We start from the raw sequence: 21,415 nt of genomic DNA, 5'->3' as shown, positions 1-21,415 counted from the left end.
TGGAGCACAACAAAAATTTGATATTTGCAGTTAAGGTGGTTTTGTTAATTTAGAAAAAAAGTAAGTGAGAATTTGGCCGGTTAAATGAACTGTTGTCAGCCGGCTGAAGTTTTCATGTAACAACCAACTTAATATTGAAAAGGATAATGCACTTTTTTTTGCTAAAATTTTTCTGATGATAAAAATGTGACATTTTTTTCGTGGATGCCACATGCGCCTAATAAGGCCCATACAAGATGCCTGGCTAATTGATGTCCAGACTTCAAGAGTGGTTCCAGTCATCAGTTGGCAAATTGTTGCAGTTACTTTGATGCGCCTAGTGGAATCTTTTTAAATGTTTGTACAACTTAAAATGTGAAATTTCTAATAATGTTATATGTTGTCTATTACTATGTTTTGAATCAAAATACTCACAAAATTGGTGGGCCTTATTAGGAGCCTATGCTCCTAATAAGGCCCATTTTTTGGAATTTTTAATTTCTTTATAAAAATTTTTTGGGGGGTTGTCAGGTATTGTGGTTTTAATATGTTGTAGTCATATACCCTCACTAATAGAATACGATTTTTCAGTCTATTCTCATTCATGGTTCTTGAGTTATTTTCAAAAAAGTGTTAGGTGGGCCTTATTCGGTACAGGTACCTTAGTAGTAAGACACCAAACCGTAACAAAATGATTGGGATTCTGTGTGTACTTTCTTATGCTGATTACTTGGAAAAAGTAGTATATCTCACGAGCACAAAACAAAACTACTGCGTTTGTTACACGAAAGACATTTCTGATTTAGAAGTACCATAACCATTTCAACACCAGAGGGCGAGTACAGACAAGTGAGTAAATCAGTTGGACAAAGGAATACGGAAAATCCCAAACAGCAAAAGTAAAACAAATAAGTTTGAAAACTGTCCGAGATATAATAGTAAATGTGAAACATCTATTATTATTCGGTGGCGACCAAACAAACGCACGCAAATAGGCATATAAGAACAACGCTTGAAACCAAAAAAAGGAAAACGAGTGGTCTTGGATTCATTGCTGTTCACATGACGTGGCAATTAACAGCTTTCCCGGATGTCTTGTGGCCTTCACGGTTTCCTTCAAGCAAATACGAAGTTCTCTGAATAAAAGAGATGGTTCAGCGCTAAATGCTGATCCTCTTCGTCTAACTATTACAAAACTTATCGGGTTACACATAATAAAGTATCTTTTTAAAAGGAAAAAATTCATTGTTACTTATCAACGCTTTAACTGCATGGTGCTACATTGATTTTCATTTTATCCACCATACTACTAGCAATAATACTGCTAAGTCTGGTGAAATTACTCAAGTAAAAATGAGTGTAATGCGCTCTGCAATCTTACCTCTTTCAAGATATCAGCAACAAGAGTGGTGAATATATCAGCAACGTTAATATTACCCGTAGCACTTGTTTCAAAAAATTTCAATCCACGTTCTTTGGCAAACTGTACACAAGGTAAGCGTTTAGCATTACAAGTTCAAAGTTCATGAACCTGTGCTAATTGTCATAATTAGCCCTTATTCCTACGGAATTCTCGTGCAGATCTGATGATAATATAATGTTATTTGTGTTCTATTTCGTGTGTTTAAAAACAAGCGCTGTGCGACATGTGACTTATGACAATTAGCACAAACCAAGGAGACCTATCTATCAACAACCATAATCTTCTTACATACCTACATCTCAGATTGAAATGTGTCCACTTAAATTACTGACCACTAACCTAGCTACTGATTGCATAGAAATAAAAAACAATTACCTTAAGACCTTCCTGCTTGCCGACCCTTCTTTTGTCATTTATGTCGATTTTGTTACCCACCAAAATAACCTTGGCGTCGTCATCAGCTTGCTGCAGCATAAATTTTTAACCAAATTAACCATATCACAGCGTGTGTAATTAATTTTAATGCATTTTCCATGTGTTTTTTTTGTTTCCTATCGAGATTGGTAATATACAATGTAACTTCATCTTAAATCAAGACATTACCTGCTTAATGCGGACGAAGTGTTCTGGTACATCATCGAAGCTCTGCCTGTCAGTGACGTCATAAACAAGGAGTATGCCATCAGCTCCTTTAAACCAGTAACTTGTCATTGACGTGAAATGTTTTTGGCCAGGGATATCCCTAGATCAAATAATGGCAGTAACTTGCAACATTAACATCTACTTAGTGTAAAAATTGTATTTTACAAAAATTTAATTTAGCATATGGCACATATAAAAATTAATTAAACTAACGTTAACAAACGTATTTAATATACAAATTGCTTACCACATTTGAATTTGTCTCGTCTTGCCACTAATTTTGACCAATTTTGTTTCACACTCAAGTCCTATAATAGAAATAGCATAAAGTAAAAATTTCTTTTGATGAACGGTTATAAGATTATTTTTGCAAGATCTACAACCGCCGGCGTTGACTCACAGCTACTTCACACTCACTTTTCATATTTTTAAAACAAAACGTCAATAATAAAATAACCACATGACTGAAGGCACTCCCAACACCTACCAACGGTGCTTTTAAACTTCAACCTGAATATAGGCTCATCAGGGTAGAGAAACCGATAGATCAGCGCCAATTTCCCGACACCCGAGTTCCCAATAAGCAGAATCTTGAAAATGTCCTCATCCTCTGAAGGTCGAGAAGGAGAACCCGAACTACGGGGACGGAATTTCGGTGACGAGCCGCCGGCCATTCCTGGAGAGTTGGATCTCAGTCGAGTGGAAAATGACTTCTTCAATGCTGTGCAATAAGTTACTTGAACCACACCAACGAAGCATAAATGCGGAAACATGTAAATATTTTGGTTAAGCTATTATATTTGTATGCTCATTATAGGAAACATTTCATGTTGGTTTAAACTCTTTTATCTGCTGAATAAGTTCTTTTATATTTGAACTAACATAAAATATAGAGAAAAAAATATAAAAAAACGTAAAATCAATACTTCACCGTAACCATTCCATGGCGATAATTAAAAACAACCTAAAAATAACACCAACTTTCTATATAATTTATTTTACTCACCTTTCTTCTCTTTAACATTCTCCCCAGGAGAGAATGATCCTGCGGAGAGAGTCTTGCGATCCGCGTCAGCTAATGACACACGGGATAAATTTTGTTTGAACCAGGATAAAGATAAGAATTGTTTCACTCACATGTCCTTCTCGCAAAGCTGCAGCGTTTCAATTTCCCTGAGACTTCACAAAATCTGAACTCCATTGAATTGACGTTTACAGTTAAAGGACAACCAAAGAGCTCAACATGCTTGCCATAGGGTCTCTAAAAATGTTTCAAGACATTGTTTTCCAACAACAAGACAAGAACTCTTCATGAGCAGAAACTAGGAAACATAAAGTTACGATAAACTTGAGAAGTTAATTTAATTTTTGAATATTTATCTCATTACCATATTTAAAAATGCTTGTTCCATTGTGAGTGACGTGCGTAATGGCAATGGTGAATACGTATTGAAGTCGATGGCCCATTCCCAAAGGTGCTTTCTGGAGAGAGCCATGGCATACTTAACCTCGCTGATAACATCTTTAATAAACAGCTCCAGTTTGTTGACATTCTTGCTTAAACCAAAAAGAACGATTTCTGTATTTCTATAAAAAAACAGCGGTTGACAAGGTAAGAAATTGCAAATATAATACAGTAATGAACCTTATCAAATGCTTAACTACAGTATACAGAAAACCATCTGTGTACAACCAGCTACGGTGTACACAGAAAATTTCAGAAACGTTAGTGCAACATGGCTACTTTCATTTCGCTTAGAATGAATGTATGCCATTACAAAAGAAGAACAAACATTTAACAATATATATTGCATTACTTCATTGTTATTCCTTTGCGCTACAGTTACTTAAAAACAATTAAATTATTTGCCTTGGTGAAAAGGACACAACCACTTGGTGCTTCATAGCAGTAAAGTAAATATCAATCATGTCGTTATCTTCGAAGTTTGGTATAACTCTGTCCGTGATTACCAGTTTGCTTATGTAAAGATTCATCAAGGATTCAACTTTTTCCTTGGCCTAAGAACAAATCAGTTATTAAACTCCGCAATAATTTGCTCTTCGTAACTGTTATGGGCTCCTATTATGACCCTAATATTGTTACTTATGAAAAATGGAAAATTTAATTTAAATTACAAGCAGTTTAAAGAAGCAACAAAAAAAAGGCAAACGAGACCAATCAAGAAAAAAGCTAGGTCAGTGCTTCTCAAACCGGGCCACTTGGCTCACTAAAGGGGGAATTTTGAGTTCCAGGGAGGAAATTTGCACGAGGGAGGAATTGGGGAGGAAAAACTGAAGATGAAAAAAACCTTAGGCTAATTTTTTAATTTTATTTGTAACAGAAAAATCCGCTCGAAGAGGTTGTTTAGATAGATGTCTGCAATAGTGCGTGAGGACAAGCTTAACTGCAGTGACTGACGTTATAAACGTGTCTGTTTGATTCATAATGGCTATTGTTTTACCTTAACTGCAGTGACTGACGTTATAAACGTGTCTGTTTGGTTCATAATGGTTGTTGTTTTCTCTTTATTGTTAGTAAGGTACGTATAGCACTAGCTAGTAAGTAAGGTACAGTAGATTAGATAGATCAGGATTAGGAGGTTTATTAGATTGGTTACATATTAAATTTCTTCGCTTTCATTGTGTAAATGGCTGCAGCATTCAAAAAGAGGAAGAAATAGACTGCTAGCTAATTTTTCCTAATGGACAGTAATATTTAACAAAACTCAACAGCAGTGGTTCCCAACCTTTTTTGGTGTCGGGGCCGAATTTCAAACTTGAGAGTACGTATGGAACCGCATGAAAACACTCAAGTAATTAGAACGAAAATTTTAAAGCATGAAATCATGTACCAACGAATAGCAACACTAACAAGAAAAATAAAACAAATCCATTTAATGTCCAACTTGGCATTGAGTTTTAACAACTTTGTCAAAGCGAGGCGCAATTGTGGTTTAGGATTCAGGAGGCGGTTTATGATTCACAATAAGTAGACGATGAACCATTCACAACAGTATAAAGTAGGCTACAAGGTGTAACTGTAAGAAGTAAAATGAAAAATTTGTAAACAATTTTGACCTAACGCTATAAATTTTGACCAATTTTTGACTTTTTTTGACAAGTCAAAAAATAATCGCCCTAATTAAGTTATTACAAATAGATTTTTTATTTTTTTGGGGATTTTCAGGGGTCATTGAGAGCCGCAAGAAAGCTACCTTGGAGCCGCGGTTGGGAACCACTGCTCAACAGTAACGAGTAATAATTGCTGTCCTAATGTTAAGTATACTTATTACAGATACTTCACTTTTACTTTTCAGCAGTGCGAAAGCAATACTCAAATATATACTTAGACTGTAGAGTATTTTAAACTCAAAATGCCAAGAAAGAGAATTTCAGAAAACGTGTTTTCATCGAAAAACAGCGAGAGAAAGAGGACTCGTGTATACTCTGTAAGCTATCTAAAGCTAGGATTTGTTCCAGATTCTACTGACGAAACAAAACCGTACTGTTTGTTGTGCTGTAAATCTCTTTGTAATGATTCGATGAGAAACCAAAAACTGGAAGATCATGTCAAAAATGTTCACTCAGAGCATGCAGGGAAACCTCTTGAATATTTCCAACGTCTTAACGAACATAGGCAGAAGAATAGGCAAATGTCACTTACATCCATGTTTAAGGTGCAAACTAATTTAAATATGCGTGGGGTGCAGGCTAGCTACGAACTAAGTTTTCTTCTGGCAAAGAAATCTCGACCGCACATCGATGGCGAAGAGTTGCTTAAACCAGCCTGTGAGATATACCACCGAACAATGCTTGACAGTGGAACACCAGGCCCTCAACTTGCCGCTTTGCCATTAAGTAACGACACTGTTCGCCGCCGCATTGACAAAATTGCGATTGATGTTCAGTCGCAATTAAATGATATTCTTCGCAATACAAAATTTTCGTTGGCTCTCGATGAATCGACCGTTCGAGATAGTGAAGCCTTACTTCTGGGTTATGCCAGGTTCAAACATGATTCAAATTTTGCCGAAGAAATGCTTTTTTGCAAGTCTTTGAAAACAACTATCACAGCGCGAGATATTTATGCTGTAGTCCAAGAGTATTTTACTGAAAATGGTATTCCGATTAAAAATCTTATTTCCACTGCTGCTGATGGTGCTCCAGCAATGATGGGAAGACATAAAGGAGTACTCAAGCTTTTGAAAGACGACAATCCAAGACGAAAAAAAGAGGAACACTCGACATTTGTAAGCGCGGAGACCTTCGAGCAAAACTCACACACTTTTCTCCTCGATTTTCTTTACTAACTTCGCAACATGAGGCTCATGGTTCTCACTAACAATGAACAACGATTTGTTTGTAAATTTGTGTGGTTATTTTTTAAGAGCGTTCTTTTGCAATTTTTAATTTTATTTCTGAGATAAATCCTCAAAAGACATCATCCAGGGTCAACATTCAGGTAGTGTAAAATTTGGGCGATTATTTTTTTGCGATTTTTTTTGGGGGGGGAATTGACGGTGTTTGGGTTGGTAAGGGAGAAATCGAAAAAAAACTTTGAGAACCACTGATCTAGTACCATTCGGTGGCGAGCAAAACAAACGCACGCAAATAGATTAAAGAACAACGCTTGAAACCAAAAAAAGGAAAACGAGTGGTCTTGGATTCATTGCTGTTCACATGACGTGGCAATTAACAGCTTTCCCATATGTCTTGTGGCCTTCACGGTTTCCTTCAAGCAAGTAGGAAGTTCTCTGAATAAAAGAGATGGTTCAGTGATAAATGCTGATCTACTTCGTCTTACTCTTACAAAACTTATCGGGTTACACATAACAAAGTATCTTTTTAAAAGGAAAAAATTCATTGTTACTTATCAACGCTTCAACTGCATGGTGCTACATTGATTTTCATTTTATCCACCCTACTACTGGCAATAATACTGCTAAGTCTGGTAAAATTACTCAAGTAAAAATGAGTGTAATGCGACCTGCAATCTTACCTCTTTCAAGATATCAGCAACAAGAATGGTGAATATATCAGCAACGTTAATATTACCCGTAGCACTTGTTTCAAAAAATTTCAATCCACGTTCTTTGGCAAACTGTACACAAGGTAAGCGTTTAGCATTACAAGTTCAAAGTTCGTGAACCTGTGCTAATTGTCATAATTAGCTCTTATTCCTACGGAATTCTCGTGCAGATCTGACGATAATATAATGTTATTAGTGTTCTATTTCGTGTGTTTAAAAACAAGCGCTGTGCGACATGTGACTTATGACAATTAGCACAAACCAAGGAGACCTATCTATCAACAACCATAATCTTCTTACATACCTACATCTCAGATTGAAATGTGACCACTTAAATTACTGACCACTAACCTAGCTACTGATTGCACAGAAATAAAAAACAATTACCTTAAGACCTTCCTGCTTGCCGACCCTTCTTTTGTCATTTATGTCGATTTTGTTACCCACCAAAATAACCTTGGCGTCGTCATCAGCTTGCTGCAGCATAAATTTTTAACCAAATTAACCATATCACAGCGTGTGTAATTAATTTTAATGCATTTTCCATGTGTATTTTTGTTTCCTATCGAGATTGGTAATATACAATGTAACTTCATCTTAAATCAAGACATTACCTGCTTAATGCGGACGAAGTGTTCTGGTACATCATCGAAACTCTGCCTGTCAGTGACGTCATAGACAAGCAGTATACCATCAGCTCCTTTAAACCAGTAACTTGTCATTGACGTGAAATGTTTTTGGCCAGGAATATCCCTAGATCAAATAATGACAGTAACTTGCAACATTAACATCTACTTAGTGTAAAAATTGTATCTTACAAAAATTTAATTTAGCATATGGCACATATAAAATTTAATTAAACTAACGTTAACAAACGTATTTAATATACAAATTGCTTACCACATTTGAATTTGTCTCGTCTTGCCACTAATTTTGACCCATTTTGTTTCACACTCAAGTCCTTTAATAGAAATAGCATAAAGTAAAAATTTCTTTTGATGAACGGTTATAAGATTATTTTCGCAAGATCTACAACCGCCGGCGTTGACTCATAGCTACCTCGCACTCACTTGTTATATTTTTAAAACAAAACGTCAATAATAAAATAACCACATGACTGAAGGCACTCCCAACACCTACCAACGGTGCTTTTAAACTTCAACCTGAATATAGGCTCATCAGGGTAGAGAAACCGATAGATCAGCGCCAATTTCCCGACACCCGAGTTCCCAATAAGCAAAATTTTGAAAATGTCCTCATCCTCTGAAGGTGGACCCGAACTACGGGGACGGAATTTCGGTGACGAACCACCGGTCATTCCTGGAGAGTTGGATCTCAGTCGAGTGGAAAATGACTTCAATGCTGTGCAATAAGTTACTTGAACCACACCAACGAAGCATAAATGCGGAAACATGTAAATATTTTGGTTAAGCTATTATATTTGTGTGCTCATTATAGGAAACATTTCATGTTGGTTTAAACTCTTTTATCTGCTGAATAAGTTCTTTTATATTTGAACTAACATAAAATATAGAGAACAAAATATAAAAAAACGTAAAATCAATACTTCACCGTAACCATTCCATGGCGATAATTAAAAACAACCTAAAAATAACACCAACTTTCTATATAATTTATTTTACTCACCTTTCTTCTCTTTAACATTCTCCCCAGGAGAGAATGATCCTGCGGAGAGAGTCTTGCGATCCGCGTCAGCTAATGACACACGTGATAAATTTTGTTTGAACCAGGATAAAGATAAGAATAGAATTGTTTTACTCACATGTTCTTCTCGCAAAGCTGCAGCGTTTCAATTTCCCTGAGACTTCACAAAATCTGAACTCCATTGAATTGACGTTTACAGTTAAAGGACAACCAAACAGCTCAACATGCTTGCCATAGGGTCTCTAAAAATGTTTCAAGACATTGTTTTCCAACAACAAGACAAAAACTCTTCATGAGCAGAAACTAGGAAACATAAAGTTACGATAAACTTGAGAAGTTAATTTAATTTTTGAATATTTATCTCATTACCATATTTAAAAATGCTTGTTCCATTGTGAGTGACGTGCGTAATGGCAATGGTGAATACGTATTGAAGTCGATGGCCCATTCCCAAAGGTGCTTTCTGGAGAGAGCCATGGCATACTTAACCTCGCTGATAACATCTTTAATAAACAGCTCCAGTTTGTTGACATTCTTGCTTAAACCAAAAAGAACGATTTCTGTATTTCTATAAAAAAACAGCGGTTAACAGGGTAAGAAATTGCAAATATAATACAGTAATGAACCTTATCAAATGCTTAACTACAGTATACAGAAAACCATCTGTGTACAACCAGCTACGGTGTACACAGAAAATTTCAGAAACGTTAGTGCAACATGGCTACTTTCATTTCGCTTAGAATGAATGTATGCCATTACAAAAGAAGAACAAACATTTAACAATATATATTGCATTACTTCATTGTTATTCCTTTGCGCTACAGTTACTTAAAAACAATTAAATTATTTGCCTTGGTGAAAAGGACACAACCACTTGGTGCTTCATAGCAGTAAAGTAAATATCAATCATGTCGTTATCTTCGAAGTTTGGTATAACTCTGTCCGTGATTACCAGTTTGCTTATGTAGAGATTCATCAAGGATTCAACTTTTTCCTTGGCCTAAGAACAAATCAGTTATTAAACTCCGCAATAATTTGCTCTTCGTAACTGTTATGGGCTCCAATTATGACCCTAATATTGTTACTTATGAATAATGGAAAATTTGCGTAATTACAAGCAGTTTAAAGAAGCAACAAAAAAAAGGCAAACGAGACCAATCAAGAAAAAAGCTAGGTGATATTTTCAAATTACCTCTTTCACATTTTCTTCACTCTGGCTTGACACTTCTACTTCCAGAATATTTTCCTCCTTTGTAACTGCTGCCAAAAATGACTCTGCTATTTGCCTTTGTCGTTTCCCACATGTCATAACATCTGAAAACACAACGAAAAATCAAAACCGATCTGGGATGCTATTACGTTGCATGCAACTTTTTTAACGATTGTGACAAACTAAATAAACACAAACAAAAAGAACTAAGAAGTAAGTAGTATTCAGATTATTTTACTGTATTTTACACAAATGGTTTTGAAACGAAGAAAATTTTGACAAATCACTTTTTCTTGCAATTATGTTGGCTTGAAAAGCTGAAAGATGGCCTGGATTGAACAAAACCACACGGATTCTCTTAACATGCTTTGGTTTGCTCTTAGCAAACTTTTCCAGAGCTTCGGAGATGGACGAAGCGACGTTAGCTACTGGAAGACCAACGCCACCTGTACATTATATCATTCCAATGAAATAATTTTGCGATTTACATCCAATCCATTTACAAACAAAAATACAGAATAGGAACGCAAATTGTTGTTTCGAAGTTTCATAGCTGAGTCCGAGTAATAAGTTTGAGTAGGTTTAAAAGATTTTTCGCAAATAAATAAAAGAAGCATATTCTGTCTTTACCCGCCCCAATAGCAGGCAAAGCAAGAGAAGACACTTCAAGTTTCTCTGCAATTTCAAGGACATGAAACATCCTTTCCACATAAACCTCTATCTTCTCTGGAATAAGAAGGTGTATGACAAACTTCCAAGGAACCTTTCCTTTGTCTGTAACTCGTAGGTGTTTCGATTTCATAATTGGATTCTGATTGCACTGTCTTTCAATCTCTTCACCGGCCATATGCAAAAGCTTATTTGAAAGCACACCTAGAACAATATTGCGAAGTTATTTATCACATAAAAGTGTTCTAAAAATTATTTTTCCAGCCGTGATATATATGTTTTAACTGTCTTGTTATGAAAAGGGACAACAGTATATTGTTACTGAGTGTTTGTACAAGTTACATGCCAAGAGCAAAATGGAAGTCAGTAGTATAAGCCTCCAATATTCCATTCACAATGACGTCAGAATCATCATCGAAGATATCCCCTTCCCGAATGGAAACAGAAAGTTCATTGTACTTCATATCCATGCCGTCATCCTTTAAGCCATGGAATCTCATATCTTTTAAAAGTGTTCGGACAAAGGATTTACTTTTGGCTAACCAAAAGTAGCATATAGAATTTTTTACTCAATAGGTTGTTAAAGTCTACAAATAAAATCAACACATCTTCATCAGTATTAACAATTTTTCAACTATTTATCTAAAACAGTATCAGTATATTAACTATCGGCACCTTAGTACAAGAAAAAAATTTTACCGTTGAAGTACACCAGCGGTTTCCAGAAATGAACAAGCATAGATGGTTTAAAAATAACCAGCGCAATTTTCTGTATTGTTGTGGTCTCAACCCGATGTAATGAAAACATTTCTATTCCGCGCAGCACGCATCTTGCCACTCTTTCTGGGCTCAGCCTTGTTAAACCTTCAGTAATTTTACATCTTGAAATTCATCATTCACACAAACACAAAAAAGTAAAACTAAAAAAGCGTACAAGGAAATGCTTATACCCCTGCCAAGACAGCAGAATATTCTGATGTGGCGTTTGTCATAATGTAGCATTCTTTGATCACATTCCATTATGGTACTGCAGGGTTTAAAATTATTTCACTGTCTGCCCAGTAGCATATGTTTAACCCAATAATAAGAAAATCTAACGCAAACTACATCTCCAACACCGGTTGACCCATAGATCGATTTCTCAGCATATTAGCCTCTGCTTGCCAACAAGCTGTGTGATGTAATTTTAAGGGTGGCCTGTAACTGTTTGCTACATGTCTTTCTTTACAGCTTATAAACAAGTGCAGTTCACAGCAATGCAAAATGTTAGGCTGCTACCTGTTTGTAGTCAGTAAGTTTGATAAATAGAAGAAATGCTGACGTATGCTATATTTTTACTTAACACACTAATCAACTGGTGTAAAACTGAATGGACATATAGACTGTTCAATATTTTCCCACGATAAAAAAAGTCTTAATCATTGAAATCGCCAACGTACAACAAACACCGGAGGCAACATTTCTGTTTTTCTCACATGTCTGCGTACGCTTTTTCTCTCAGGGCAAGCTGGTACCTTGACTCTCTTACAAAATGGGGAAAGTAAATATGGCGTGGGTCTGCACTTTCTGGTGCAATTATTAACCCCAAAATTTAATCGGTTGTTTCTTGTATCATAGCCAAGTTATCCTAAAAATTTCATCAAAAATTTGATAATATGTATTCCAACAATACTGTTCACAATGAAAAGTAAAAAAATAACCTCCTAGGCGAAGGTATGTAATGATAAATTGCTAATGGTATTATTCAAGATGAAGTTTTAATTCTAATACCTAATAACGCAAAGAGATAATTACAGAATATTTCTTATGCTAGCCCCATCAACCATATATAAACATAGAAATTATATTATGTTTGAAAATAGCATCTGTGAAAAGTAGCATTAGATTGTACCTGTGCCAAGTGCAGGAAAAGCAACGGATGTAACATGAAGCTTTTCAGCTTCTTCCAAAACAGTCCTGATGTTTTCAGCATAATCCAAAAGAGATTGTGGAATAACCAAGTGGATGATATACTTGCAAGAAAGTTTTCCTACTCCTGTTATCCTCAGAGTCTTCGTCTTAATGAAAGGATTGTTATTGCATTGAGTTTGAACTTCATTGCCAGCTTTTTTGATTAGGGTGGAGGATATGTCTCCTGCCAATTCAACAAGGTACTGCATTAAGAATGCTCATTTAGCAACATATTCATAAATGTATATCTATCTTGTTCGTAGATTTGAGGGAATCTTTATTTCGTAAGAAGTAAGAAAACAGGAACAAACTCTTTGCTTTGTATGATTGACTTTAAAGATGATAGAACGTTTACGAGAATGTTTGGCAATTTTAATTAAGCCGAAAATAAGTAAATATCTATTCTTCATTAATATATGACAAACTCAAGCATAATTTCCCTGCTTGTACTGTGCTTTGACTATGTATGAAAAGCACAAATGGCAGATTTGGGTTTGCATCAATAACAAATTCATTATATGTATTCTCACACATCTAAATCTTACTTAATTTGGTAGGCACTGCTTAAAACTTACCATGTTTCAGAATGAAGCTGGGTAAAACACCATTGACAATGACATCAGAGGTCACATTTGTGATGTCACCACATGTAACACTAACATCTATTTTTCCAACTTTGCGTGAGCTGCAAGAAAGCAATCAGCTAAAAAGCTATTACACAAATGTAACAATTAAATTTGGATCATGGCACTTTATAGCATAATACATTTCATGAATGTTGTTAACATCAAACTGGAAAATAGTTGATTGATTGATTGACTCCACAATAACAGAACATTAAGCTATGCCAGTAATGTATCATGTCATATGTAGTGACAAAAACAAACAGCCATTTACAATCATCCACACTAAGCAGTTGTGACAATGTCGCAATAACTACCGATAAAAATTAAAACAGCAGACTTCTATTACCTATGTGGAAGTACAGATTGCTTTTTATGAGTGGGGCCCTACAAAGACAATAAATACATATTTCAAAAATAGTAAACAACAATGCCAAAAAAGTTAAAAACAGTTTCAATTGGACCATAGTTCAAAAATGGAACAAACTATAAACGTTTTAATATTCTACAACAAACGTACAATAACATGCGTGATGTTGCAATTAGACATCGCCTCAGCATGTCTCTTTATGCTTTGCCAAGCAGCGCTCGATATGTGACGCCAGAGACCCGGGCAGCGAAATGTCAGCTTTTCACTGAACACTTTCTCCTCTTCCTTGGCTGGTGCAGTATGTTTGATATCTTAAGAAAGCGTATAATGAACCAAACATTAACCAAACAGTAATCACGTCTTGAACTCTCTTAAAAATCGTTTTAATTTAACTGGTACAAAACTAAAACAACTACAGTAGTACTAAAAATCATACAAAATATTTATTACAATAGCGATATCCTTGGGGTAAAACCCAATGAACAATGCAACACAAAACAGATGCAGTAACGTACCTGGGGCTTTAGTGTTTCTAAATGGAGCTTTAAATTCATCAAGTCCTACTTTAACACATTTGATCTGTTCTTCCATTGAAGCAGTGAGTGGCTTCAGTTTCTCAATGTCGGTGTTAAGCTGGTCTTTATTCAGTTTTGTCCAGGCTTTGTTTAATGTGGCGTGCACTGAATGATGCATGAAACCCAACATGAAAAAAGTTTTTGCAAATCATTCAACTCATACCACACAAAAAATTAAAAATTGTATTGTATATTATTGGAATACCGTCTCTGATATCAGGGCGTATTTGTGGATCAAAATCCCAACTTTTTCTCATTACGTTTTCAATTATGTGAAATATTTCCAGATCATCGGGTCGATTCTCCAACGATTTTTCCACACTGGCAAGAATCCTTTCATCAGGTTTAAGGCCTCTTCTAATGATCAACTCCAATATAATATGAGGATGGACGCCTTTAAAAACTTGCTTTTGTGTCATAATCTCATACTCAATCAGTGCAGAACTGCAAAGTTAAAAACAAAACTTGGGATTAAACGGGAAACTATTCACAAAAAACGATGATAAAACTAAAAAAGATTAAGCTAGATTCACACTTTCTTTTTTTCAGATTTACCTGCGTTGATTGTAACCATCTGGTATCTTAATATTTCAACATTTTCCACTTTGTTTATTTAATTAACCTGAACAAATAAAATTTGTGCCATATTACCTGTAAACATCCATAGAACAAGTACGTTGAATTGTTGGATCATCTAAAAACTCTGGAGCAGCATAAAACGCTGTGTGTTGTGTAGTCGGCGCCACTTCAATTGACGATTTTGAAATGCCTGTCGCTAAATTTATCGTAACCGAACCAAAATCGGCAATTTTTAACTGCAAATCGCAGGTAAGCAAGATGTTCTGTGGTTTCAGATCACCATGAACAAAAGCCCTTCTCCTGTCGTGATGGTGTAAATAGGACAGACCATCGGCCATTTCCTCCGCAAACTTCATCTTCAGTCCCCAGGGAACACATTCTGGATCCTGCACAATGAGAAAATCTTCCAAATTTTCACCTTCAATTATCTCCATCACAATTCCAAGGGAGTTCAGCCAAAGAGTCATTCCATGCACTTTCACAACATTTTTATGCTTCAACCGAACAAGCACGTTTGCTTCGCGGGCAGTCCTGCAAGCAAAGCAGGTCATTATTTTCCAAAAAAAACATTACATTTAACAAGGAATAAGCGACAAGCATCAAATCACTATTCACATAGGCACTAAGCAAAACAAGCAAGAACATTTCTATACTCTTCGAAAACTTTGTCTTGTTTCACATTGGACCCACAAGTCGCAAAACATTTCACCACAATCTCTCCAAGCTTAGGATGCTGACATTTTCGAACACAAGCATAACCACCAGACCCAAGCAAGTCATCTTCATTCCAGCTGGTGAGGAATTCTTGGGCATTGTAATTCAGCAAGTCTTTTGTAAATAACCCATCATTCTTCAAACACATCAATTCAAATGGTCAACACTATGATAGTAATTCACGATAGACAAACCATAGTCACTTACCATGTTAAATGATCTTTACCGGTGTGCAGAAATTACATTTGTTTCAGTTTGAAGTAAACACAGTGTGACACTGACAATTCAATCCAATTCAGATTAGATTAGGTGTATGCCAGTAACAAATTGCATTTAATATTGAGAACATTAATAATTTTAGATCAGAAAGTAGCAGGGTATCGGTATGTTGATACACATACGTTAAACGACAGCTCAAAGGTAATCCATTGTACTGTTACCATAAATTTTTAAAGCTGAAAAGACTTAAAGAGAAATTTCAACATAATTGTGCACAATCCTATGTTAAGCCTGCAGTAAGTTATTTTCACATATTGTACGGTATGTAAATTCAGAAAGAAGAGACCTGACTTCTGGTGAAAAGAAGAAAAGCTGTCAGAGCAAATGGATGAGACTACGGTTACTTAGGTGTGTAATGTGCTACTGTATATACTGACTGATGGTAGAACAGCGCTGATGATTTGTAATTTGCTTGACTTAAAGTATCATACTGTATGTATGCTAAAAAAGCACAGTTGCACGGCTATCTTAATCCCTGCAGTAAAGGAGATTTGATGGTAAAACCAGTTTTGAGTAAAGTCAGCTACTGTACTTCGCACACAAAAAATGTTTTCAAAACAGAGGAGGTTTTAACAATCTGATTTACAGAGTACAAATTAAAGGTCTAATACAATCAAGCTGAAAAATACATGTGGGTACATAAACACAACTAATCCAATGCTGCGGATTAGAAGTTTAGAATCAATGAGATTGAAGAATAAAATGTGAGAAAAGATCCTGACCCCAACTACCACATGTTTGAATGATATGGACTAGTGTATACGCTCTTCGGCATCAGAGAATGCTTTCGGTCTTTCAACATTGCTTAGAAAGACAGACAATTTATGCCCCTGTTTACGTGATGTAAGAACAAAATGATGTAAGATTAATATGAAACAGTTCTTTTGACATTATTTTAGATACAATGACCAAACATTTTGATCTAACAAAAAATAAAGAAGTGTGCAAAGTAACCATGTCTGATTAACTTGAAGCTTGTAGAGTCTAGACTCCTAGGGTTGCCATACCGTCCGGAAAATTCCGGACATGTCCGGAATGTAGGGTTAAATTTTGCGTCCGGGAGGAATTTTAAAAAATGCTCAAATGTCCGGAATTTTATGATGGGCGTTTTGGGGGAATTAGAACTGCGGGAATAATCCTGTAAATCAGAGGTGTCCAACACGTTACACGCGACGAGTCTGACCTAGACCCTAGCGGCCTAGCCTAGAGATCACCATAGCCTAACCCTAGCCTAGAGATCAAATCAAAAATAGTCCAATAGCCTAGTGAATTCACGACACTATGTTCAAAAATCCACTCCGGTATACAATGGATAGGCAAAGCATTGCTAGTGTGACGTCATATTGACAGACAATATGTTCATACCTCATTTTTAAAAACCGCTAGTGGGCACTAAAGAGTGTCCGGATTTTAGGCCACGAAAATATGGTAACCCTACTCTAGACTAGTAGGAAGAAGAGAAATCTGATCATCCTTTGATAAAAAAAAAACTTGAAGATCTTCGGCGTGACCAACGGTCAAGCGGCGTATTGCTAATGTACGCCAAACTGATGTTCGACGTACTAATCACAACCATCCACACGCAATATACCCCGGTCCCCAACCTCACAGAAACAACAAAAATAAACAAATTTCAGAAAAAAGGGGAATCCCAATTACATGGCGTCTTCCAGGCACCACTCAAATGTACGAACTAATTTATAGTTAATATTAAAAGCGTAATATCTCTATAAATAGTCGGAAAAACAACCCCGGCAAGCATACGTAAGATGATTCGTCCCGGCCCACCGTTGAAACTCGATTTCGTTTGCGTCACCAAGTGACGAGTTTGTGATGATATTATAAAATTGCTTGCAAATCGAATGCTGCATAGAATACTTGTTTACGGAAATCGGCAAAGCAAAGCATTGCGTTACGTAATCGATTCCTCTCTGCTTGTCGTATTAAGTCGTGACAAAAATGTCGTGCATGCCTGCTTTGCGTGTGTTGTTATTCATAGTTGTTCAATGCGTCACAGTCTACGAAGTTAACCATAGAAAGTGGTCGACTTTATTATGTAGCTGTCACAAGGTCTTATTTAATGTAATCGTTTAAACAAGAAACAATATAACCAGTTTATACAGTTGTCATGGTATACAATTGATTCTAAGATTAAGAGAAGCGAAACAACGACCGGAGACTCATTTATCATCGAGGACAGACAACAATTCTACAGACAAACTTTGTAATTGAAGTGGTCGTCCTTACAGGCTAAGGAACGATAAACAATCATTTCATTACAAGTTATTCGGTAACAAAGTTGGTTTAGTCACCGGTAGCTGGCTCTATGTTAAATTCTCGTACAAATCGACGTTATTGGCGGACGGAGAAATATCTTCCAATCCCAACGGTAGCCTACAAACTTCGTTGGAAATGGAATTGATAAAATGCAAACCGATTGCAAAGCAAAAAACGGAGGCAACTCGGTTGTGCGCTAGGTGCAATTGCGTTGATTTAAATGGAGCAAAAAACCATTTGCGCGACCTTGGAGTAGTCTACCCTTCGTATTCGACAACTTATCTTACGTTCTCGTTACTGCATCACCATTTACTTGGTACGATTAGTCTACGTGGGAAGGCCGGCACAGCACTCCGTTGAAACCCTAATTTGTAGTAACTCTAATTTCGATTGTGCCATCAAGTGGTGAGTTATTCCAAGCTGCAAGTTTATAACACTTTATTAGTCTTTAGTGATATGTAAACAGCCGTCAATTTGACTTGGAAAAATCCATAGTTAAGCACATACAGTACGTCACACAAAAATAATCTTGCTAAAATGAATGAAAATGAAAAAAACATAGCAGCTTTTATAAAAATGTTTTCAACTCTACTCTAATGTGTTTGTGCACCACATAAAGCAGTGGTGCCCACATTTTAAGCGTATGAGCCATATTAGACATTACACTATTATTTTGCCTTGGTTGGCCGCAAACAATCATGCTTAAATTTTCTTATCTGGAAATTTCTAATTAAAAGACTCGGTATATCAGCCAATGACTTACCAATCGGCTATAGTATTTATTTTCTCACTTTTTGACACTTTAGCCAGGGAAACCTAATTGAATTAACCGCCAAACGTTTCACACAATCAAATTCAATTGTATCAACCCAAAGTTTTATTGCTTACTTAACAATGGAAATAAATAACGCACTTCTATATAACTTTTAATTGCGAACAATTTGGGCGTCGAATCATGAATATTTTACCCAGATAAGAAGCATCTGGATTTCTTTAAACGACAAATAAAAAATATTGAATATTAAAAAATGTTGCTTAGCATTTATTTTACAGTGTTTTCGTTTCTATGAAAGGCGTTGTTCGATATGACGTCAAATGGTACGTGATCAGTGTAACATGCGACGTAAAATGCGTAAGGTTTTGTAAACGAATTTACGTGCCTAATTTCAAAAGTTAAAACAAATGCAAAACACATTGTTACGTTAAAAACAATTATGCATAACTAGTATACTACTAAGACAGAAATACAATCCTTATAAAAATGCAATTTATTTTAGTGACGTAAGTATATACGGTTTTGCAAACAAATACAGTATCTTCATATAACTAAGGCAATCACCGTGGCGATTACGTCACAAGCTTACTGCCATACTTTGTTTGTTGCTTTGAAAATAAAATATCAACACCTTCTGTACAACCATTGACAATGCAGAAATGATGCCATGACGTAGCAAAAGCTAATGCCCTCGATATAAATGAGGATCATGGTTGAGAACAGAAAAGTCGTCAGCATAAATTTCTCTTAAAATTTCGACATCTTCGTCTGAAATCTGTTTCAGCATTTTTTCTGTTTCTTCGTGTTTAACAAATGGCCGATTGTTGCCAGGGAATGTTATTCGAGGGCCTTTAGGCAACGTTTCCGTTGTAGTTTGTGTCTGAATATAGTCAAGCAGTTTGTTGGATTCGTTGGTAAGATTGTCGAAGCGAATTATGTAGCTGTAACTGAACGCACACGGTCGGCAGATCTGCATTTGCGGCAACCAGTGGTTATCCATTTTTTCTACGTTGTTGTTTTTCTTGTATCCAATCAGATACCTGCAGTCGGGAAAATACTAATTTTCATGATGCGCCAACTAAAAGACAATAATAGTCCATACTACAATGTTTCGGAAGCATTGAAAATATATTCAACGTTTAAAGATATTTTAGGAGCATGTATAGATAAGATCAGTAAGTAAGGCGAGACCGAGAGTTATATAGGTCTATAAGAACGTATAGTTTATGCTGAATGACCTCAACGGCATTATGGAAAAAAGAATAAATCTAAGCTTCTAAATGGTAAGAGAGCTCGATGATTTACTTCACAAACTGCGGAAAGGAGATTTCTCCAGTTTTCATGATGTGGATGTATTGGATCACTTCGCTTTTTTCCTTGGAATCTAGCTTTTTAAAATCTTCTTTTTCCAACAGGTCATCATGGAAGATGCTAGTGAGATTTATTTTGTTCAAAGTTAACATTTTCTCGGAAATCATCATTACAAAGCGACAAAGACAAGTTTTAAATCACTTTTAATAAAGTATGTTAACAATTCTTTATAGGCTACCTGTCATGCAATCCATACAAATGCGCTTTCGCTTGAGCTCTAGCAATCGCTCTCCCGACATTTTTCTTGTAATATTCATAAGTGCTTCGTCCTGAAAACTTGTCAAAATAAGCTGAGACAAGTCTTTCGAAAGGATGTCGCGTTAGAAAGAAGGTTGTGTAGGTTGCCATGCGCGCCAGAGCTTCGGTTTGGCTTTTGAGCCTACAGCGCAAAATCGCGAAAATAAGAGCAAAGTTATAGCCTAAGTCACGTTCGATCAGACTTTTACATTGATCGTATTCTTATGTGCAGCATAAAATATTAACTGAATAAATTGCTTGTTTGGAATTTTTGCGTAGTCCCATCGTTTACGAAGATCTTTTGTTATGTTCCCTTTGAATCCTCCCAGACGAAGTAATAATATTTGCCAAGTAGTGCTTGCCACCTACATGTATTGTATGTCATGTATATGTATTTTTCTCAATTATTAAACACGACTAAAATTGAGGTACAAATCTGACGCTTAGATATCTACTCAATGTTTATCTTATAACCATGCAGAGTTTAAAAGTTGCTCTGAAGCAGTTTTTTACCTTCGGCACTTCACACATGACCAGCTTTAGCTGATCGTTGTATTTGAATGTGCTGGAGAGAATATTTCCGACTTCCTGGTCTCTTCCCTTGCATTTCTCCCGCATCTCAAGCATTCTACTTCTGTGTGGTTCTTTCGACGAAAGCGGATGGAGCTTAAGTGGTTCTTGCACTAATTAAAACTACTGGTTAATCGTTATTTTTTAAAGAACAATTTAAAAAGAGGCTAATTTTTGCGTAATTATTAAAACGAACTCATGCTGTATATAAGTTTGTATTGTTTTATCCATCCATCTTAAACAAACTTTCTAATTTACTTTTTATTTTTCGAAAGCTTGAAATGAAGTTGCTTTCTTTTCTCAAGTTTATTATTTTTTTCATCGTCAGAATCAATAGGAAAATTAAAAGCAAAAAGCGTAAATGACGTTTACCAAACGCCATGTTGAACGTCGCTGTCTCCTCAACTTTACGCTCTTATTAAGCAACTAACTTGGATCAAATGCTCAGCTCTCTAATAAAATAATGAACTTTAAAATA

General features: G+C 36.0%; 5 protein-coding genes across 7 annotated transcripts; 1 reads left to right on the top strand and 4 right to left on the bottom strand.

Moving 5' to 3' along the window:
- Positions 1-648: 648 nt before the first annotated feature.
- LOC143462301 (ras-related protein Rab-13-like) lies at positions 649-2,752 on the bottom strand. Its single transcript, XM_076960408.1, has 6 exons — positions 2,532-2,752; positions 2,292-2,352; positions 2,006-2,144; positions 1,778-1,867; positions 1,361-1,462; positions 649-1,115 (listed from the first exon to the last, which is right to left on the bottom strand). The coding sequence occupies exons 1-6, from the start codon at positions 2,716-2,718 to the stop codon at positions 1,038-1,040; spliced, it is 657 nt and encodes a 218-aa protein (XP_076816523.1). The 5' UTR covers positions 2,719-2,752; the 3' UTR covers positions 649-1,037.
- An 81-nt stretch (positions 2,753-2,833) lies between these two features.
- LOC143462302 (uncharacterized) lies at positions 2,834-4,059 on the bottom strand. Its single transcript, XM_076960409.1, has 4 exons — positions 3,915-4,059; positions 3,433-3,631; positions 3,182-3,305; positions 2,834-3,119 (listed from the first exon to the last, which is right to left on the bottom strand). The coding sequence occupies exons 1-4, from the start codon at positions 4,037-4,039 to the stop codon at positions 3,043-3,045; spliced, it is 525 nt and encodes a 174-aa protein (XP_076816524.1). The 5' UTR covers positions 4,040-4,059; the 3' UTR covers positions 2,834-3,042.
- A 1,359-nt stretch (positions 4,060-5,418) lies between these two features.
- Positions 5,419-6,354, top strand: LOC143463393 (SCAN domain-containing protein 3-like). Its single transcript, XM_076961861.1, has one exon. The coding sequence runs from the start codon at positions 5,419-5,421 to the stop codon at positions 6,352-6,354; it is 936 nt and encodes a 311-aa protein (XP_076817976.1).
- Positions 6,355-6,428: 74 nt separating this feature from the next.
- Positions 6,429-16,687, bottom strand: LOC143462538 (uncharacterized). Of its 3 annotated transcripts, XM_076960746.1 has the most exons (24): positions 15,636-16,687; positions 15,368-15,564; positions 14,787-15,245; positions 14,341-14,579; positions 14,076-14,240; positions 13,711-13,871; positions 13,540-13,577; positions 13,143-13,252; positions 12,509-12,751; positions 11,317-11,481; positions 10,964-11,119; positions 10,579-10,821; positions 10,236-10,394; positions 9,931-10,052; positions 9,590-9,738; positions 9,108-9,306; positions 8,857-8,980; positions 8,721-8,789; positions 8,214-8,435; positions 7,974-8,034; positions 7,688-7,826; positions 7,461-7,550; positions 7,044-7,145; positions 6,429-6,798 (listed from the first exon to the last, which is right to left on the bottom strand). In XM_076960746.1, exons 1-24 carry the CDS (start codon positions 15,636-15,638, stop codon positions 6,721-6,723), a joined length of 3,693 nt encoding a protein of 1,230 aa, XP_076816861.1. In that variant the 5' UTR covers positions 15,639-16,687; the 3' UTR covers positions 6,429-6,720. The 3 variants fall into 3 exon arrangements, with proteins under 3 accessions (XP_076816861.1, XP_076816862.1, XP_076816863.1); XM_076960747.1 differs by lacking the exon at positions 15,636-16,687 and having other exon boundaries at positions 15,405-15,557; XM_076960748.1 differs by lacking the exons at positions 14,787-15,245; positions 15,368-15,564; positions 15,636-16,687 and having other exon boundaries at positions 6,431-6,798; positions 14,396-14,535.
- Positions 16,688-18,902: 2,215 nt separating this feature from the next.
- On the bottom strand, positions 18,903-21,373 carry LOC143462680 (carbohydrate sulfotransferase 11-like). The gene is made up of 6 exons (XM_076960923.1): positions 21,196-21,373; positions 20,881-21,050; positions 20,614-20,732; positions 20,309-20,509; positions 20,065-20,190; positions 18,903-19,799 (listed from the first exon to the last, which is right to left on the bottom strand). The coding sequence occupies exons 1-6, from the start codon at positions 21,317-21,319 to the stop codon at positions 19,442-19,444; spliced, it is 1,098 nt and encodes a 365-aa protein (XP_076817038.1). The 5' UTR covers positions 21,320-21,373; the 3' UTR covers positions 18,903-19,441.
- Positions 21,374-21,415: the final 42 nt, after the last annotated feature.

The sequence above is a fragment of the Clavelina lepadiformis genome, chromosome 6, assembly GCF_947623445.1.
Source record: "Clavelina lepadiformis chromosome 6, kaClaLepa1.1, whole genome shotgun sequence".
NCBI classification, from domain to species: Eukaryota; Metazoa; Chordata; class Ascidiacea; order Aplousobranchia; family Clavelinidae; genus Clavelina; species Clavelina lepadiformis.
This window is presented reverse-complemented; position numbering and strand designations above follow the sequence as displayed.

Coding starts and splice junctions, on each gene's coding strand:
- LOC143462301 (XM_076960408.1), bottom strand. CDS start 2,718: ATGGCCGGCGGCTCGTCACCGAAATTCCGTCCCCGTAGTTCGGGTTCT. Junction 2,145..2,291: donor ACGAGACAAATTCAAATGTG/GTAAGCAATTTG, acceptor TATTTGATCTAG/GGATATCCCTGGCCAAAAAC. Junction 1,868..2,005: donor ACTTCGTCCGCATTAAGCAG/GTAATGTCTTGA, acceptor TTTATGCTGCAG/CAAGCTGATGACGACGCCAA.
- LOC143462302 (XM_076960409.1), bottom strand. CDS start 4,039: ATGAATCTTTACATAAGCAAACTGGTAATCACGGACAGAGTTATACCA. Junction 3,306..3,432: donor AACAAGCATTTTTAAATATG/GTAATGAGATAA, acceptor AAACATTTTTAG/AGACCCTATGGCAAGCATGT. Junction 3,120..3,181: donor CAGCTTTGCGAGAAGGACAT/GTGAGTGAAACA, acceptor GTGTGTCATTAG/CTGACGCGGATCGCAAGACT.
- LOC143463393 (XM_076961861.1), top strand. CDS start 5,419: ATGCCAAGAAAGAGAATTTCAGAAAACGTGTTTTCATCGAAAAACAGC.
- LOC143462538 (XM_076960746.1), bottom strand. Junction 14,580..14,786: donor TGTTCTATGGATGTTTACAG/GTAATATGGCAC, acceptor TTAACTTTGCAG/TTCTGCACTGATTGAGTATG. Junction 11,120..11,316: donor ACCGCTGGTGTACTTCAACG/GTAAAATTTTTT, acceptor CACTTTTAAAAG/ATATGAGATTCCATGGCTTA.
- LOC143462680 (XM_076960923.1), bottom strand. CDS start 21,319: ATGGCGTTTGGTAAACGTCATTTACGCTTTTTGCTTTTAATTTTCCTA. Junction 21,051..21,195: donor AAGCTTTCGAAAAATAAAAA/GTAAATTAGAAA, acceptor AGTTTTAATTAG/TGCAAGAACCACTTAAGCTC. Junction 20,191..20,308: donor TTGTATGGATTGCATGACAG/GTAGCCTATAAA, acceptor AAATCTCACTAG/CATCTTCCATGATGACCTGT.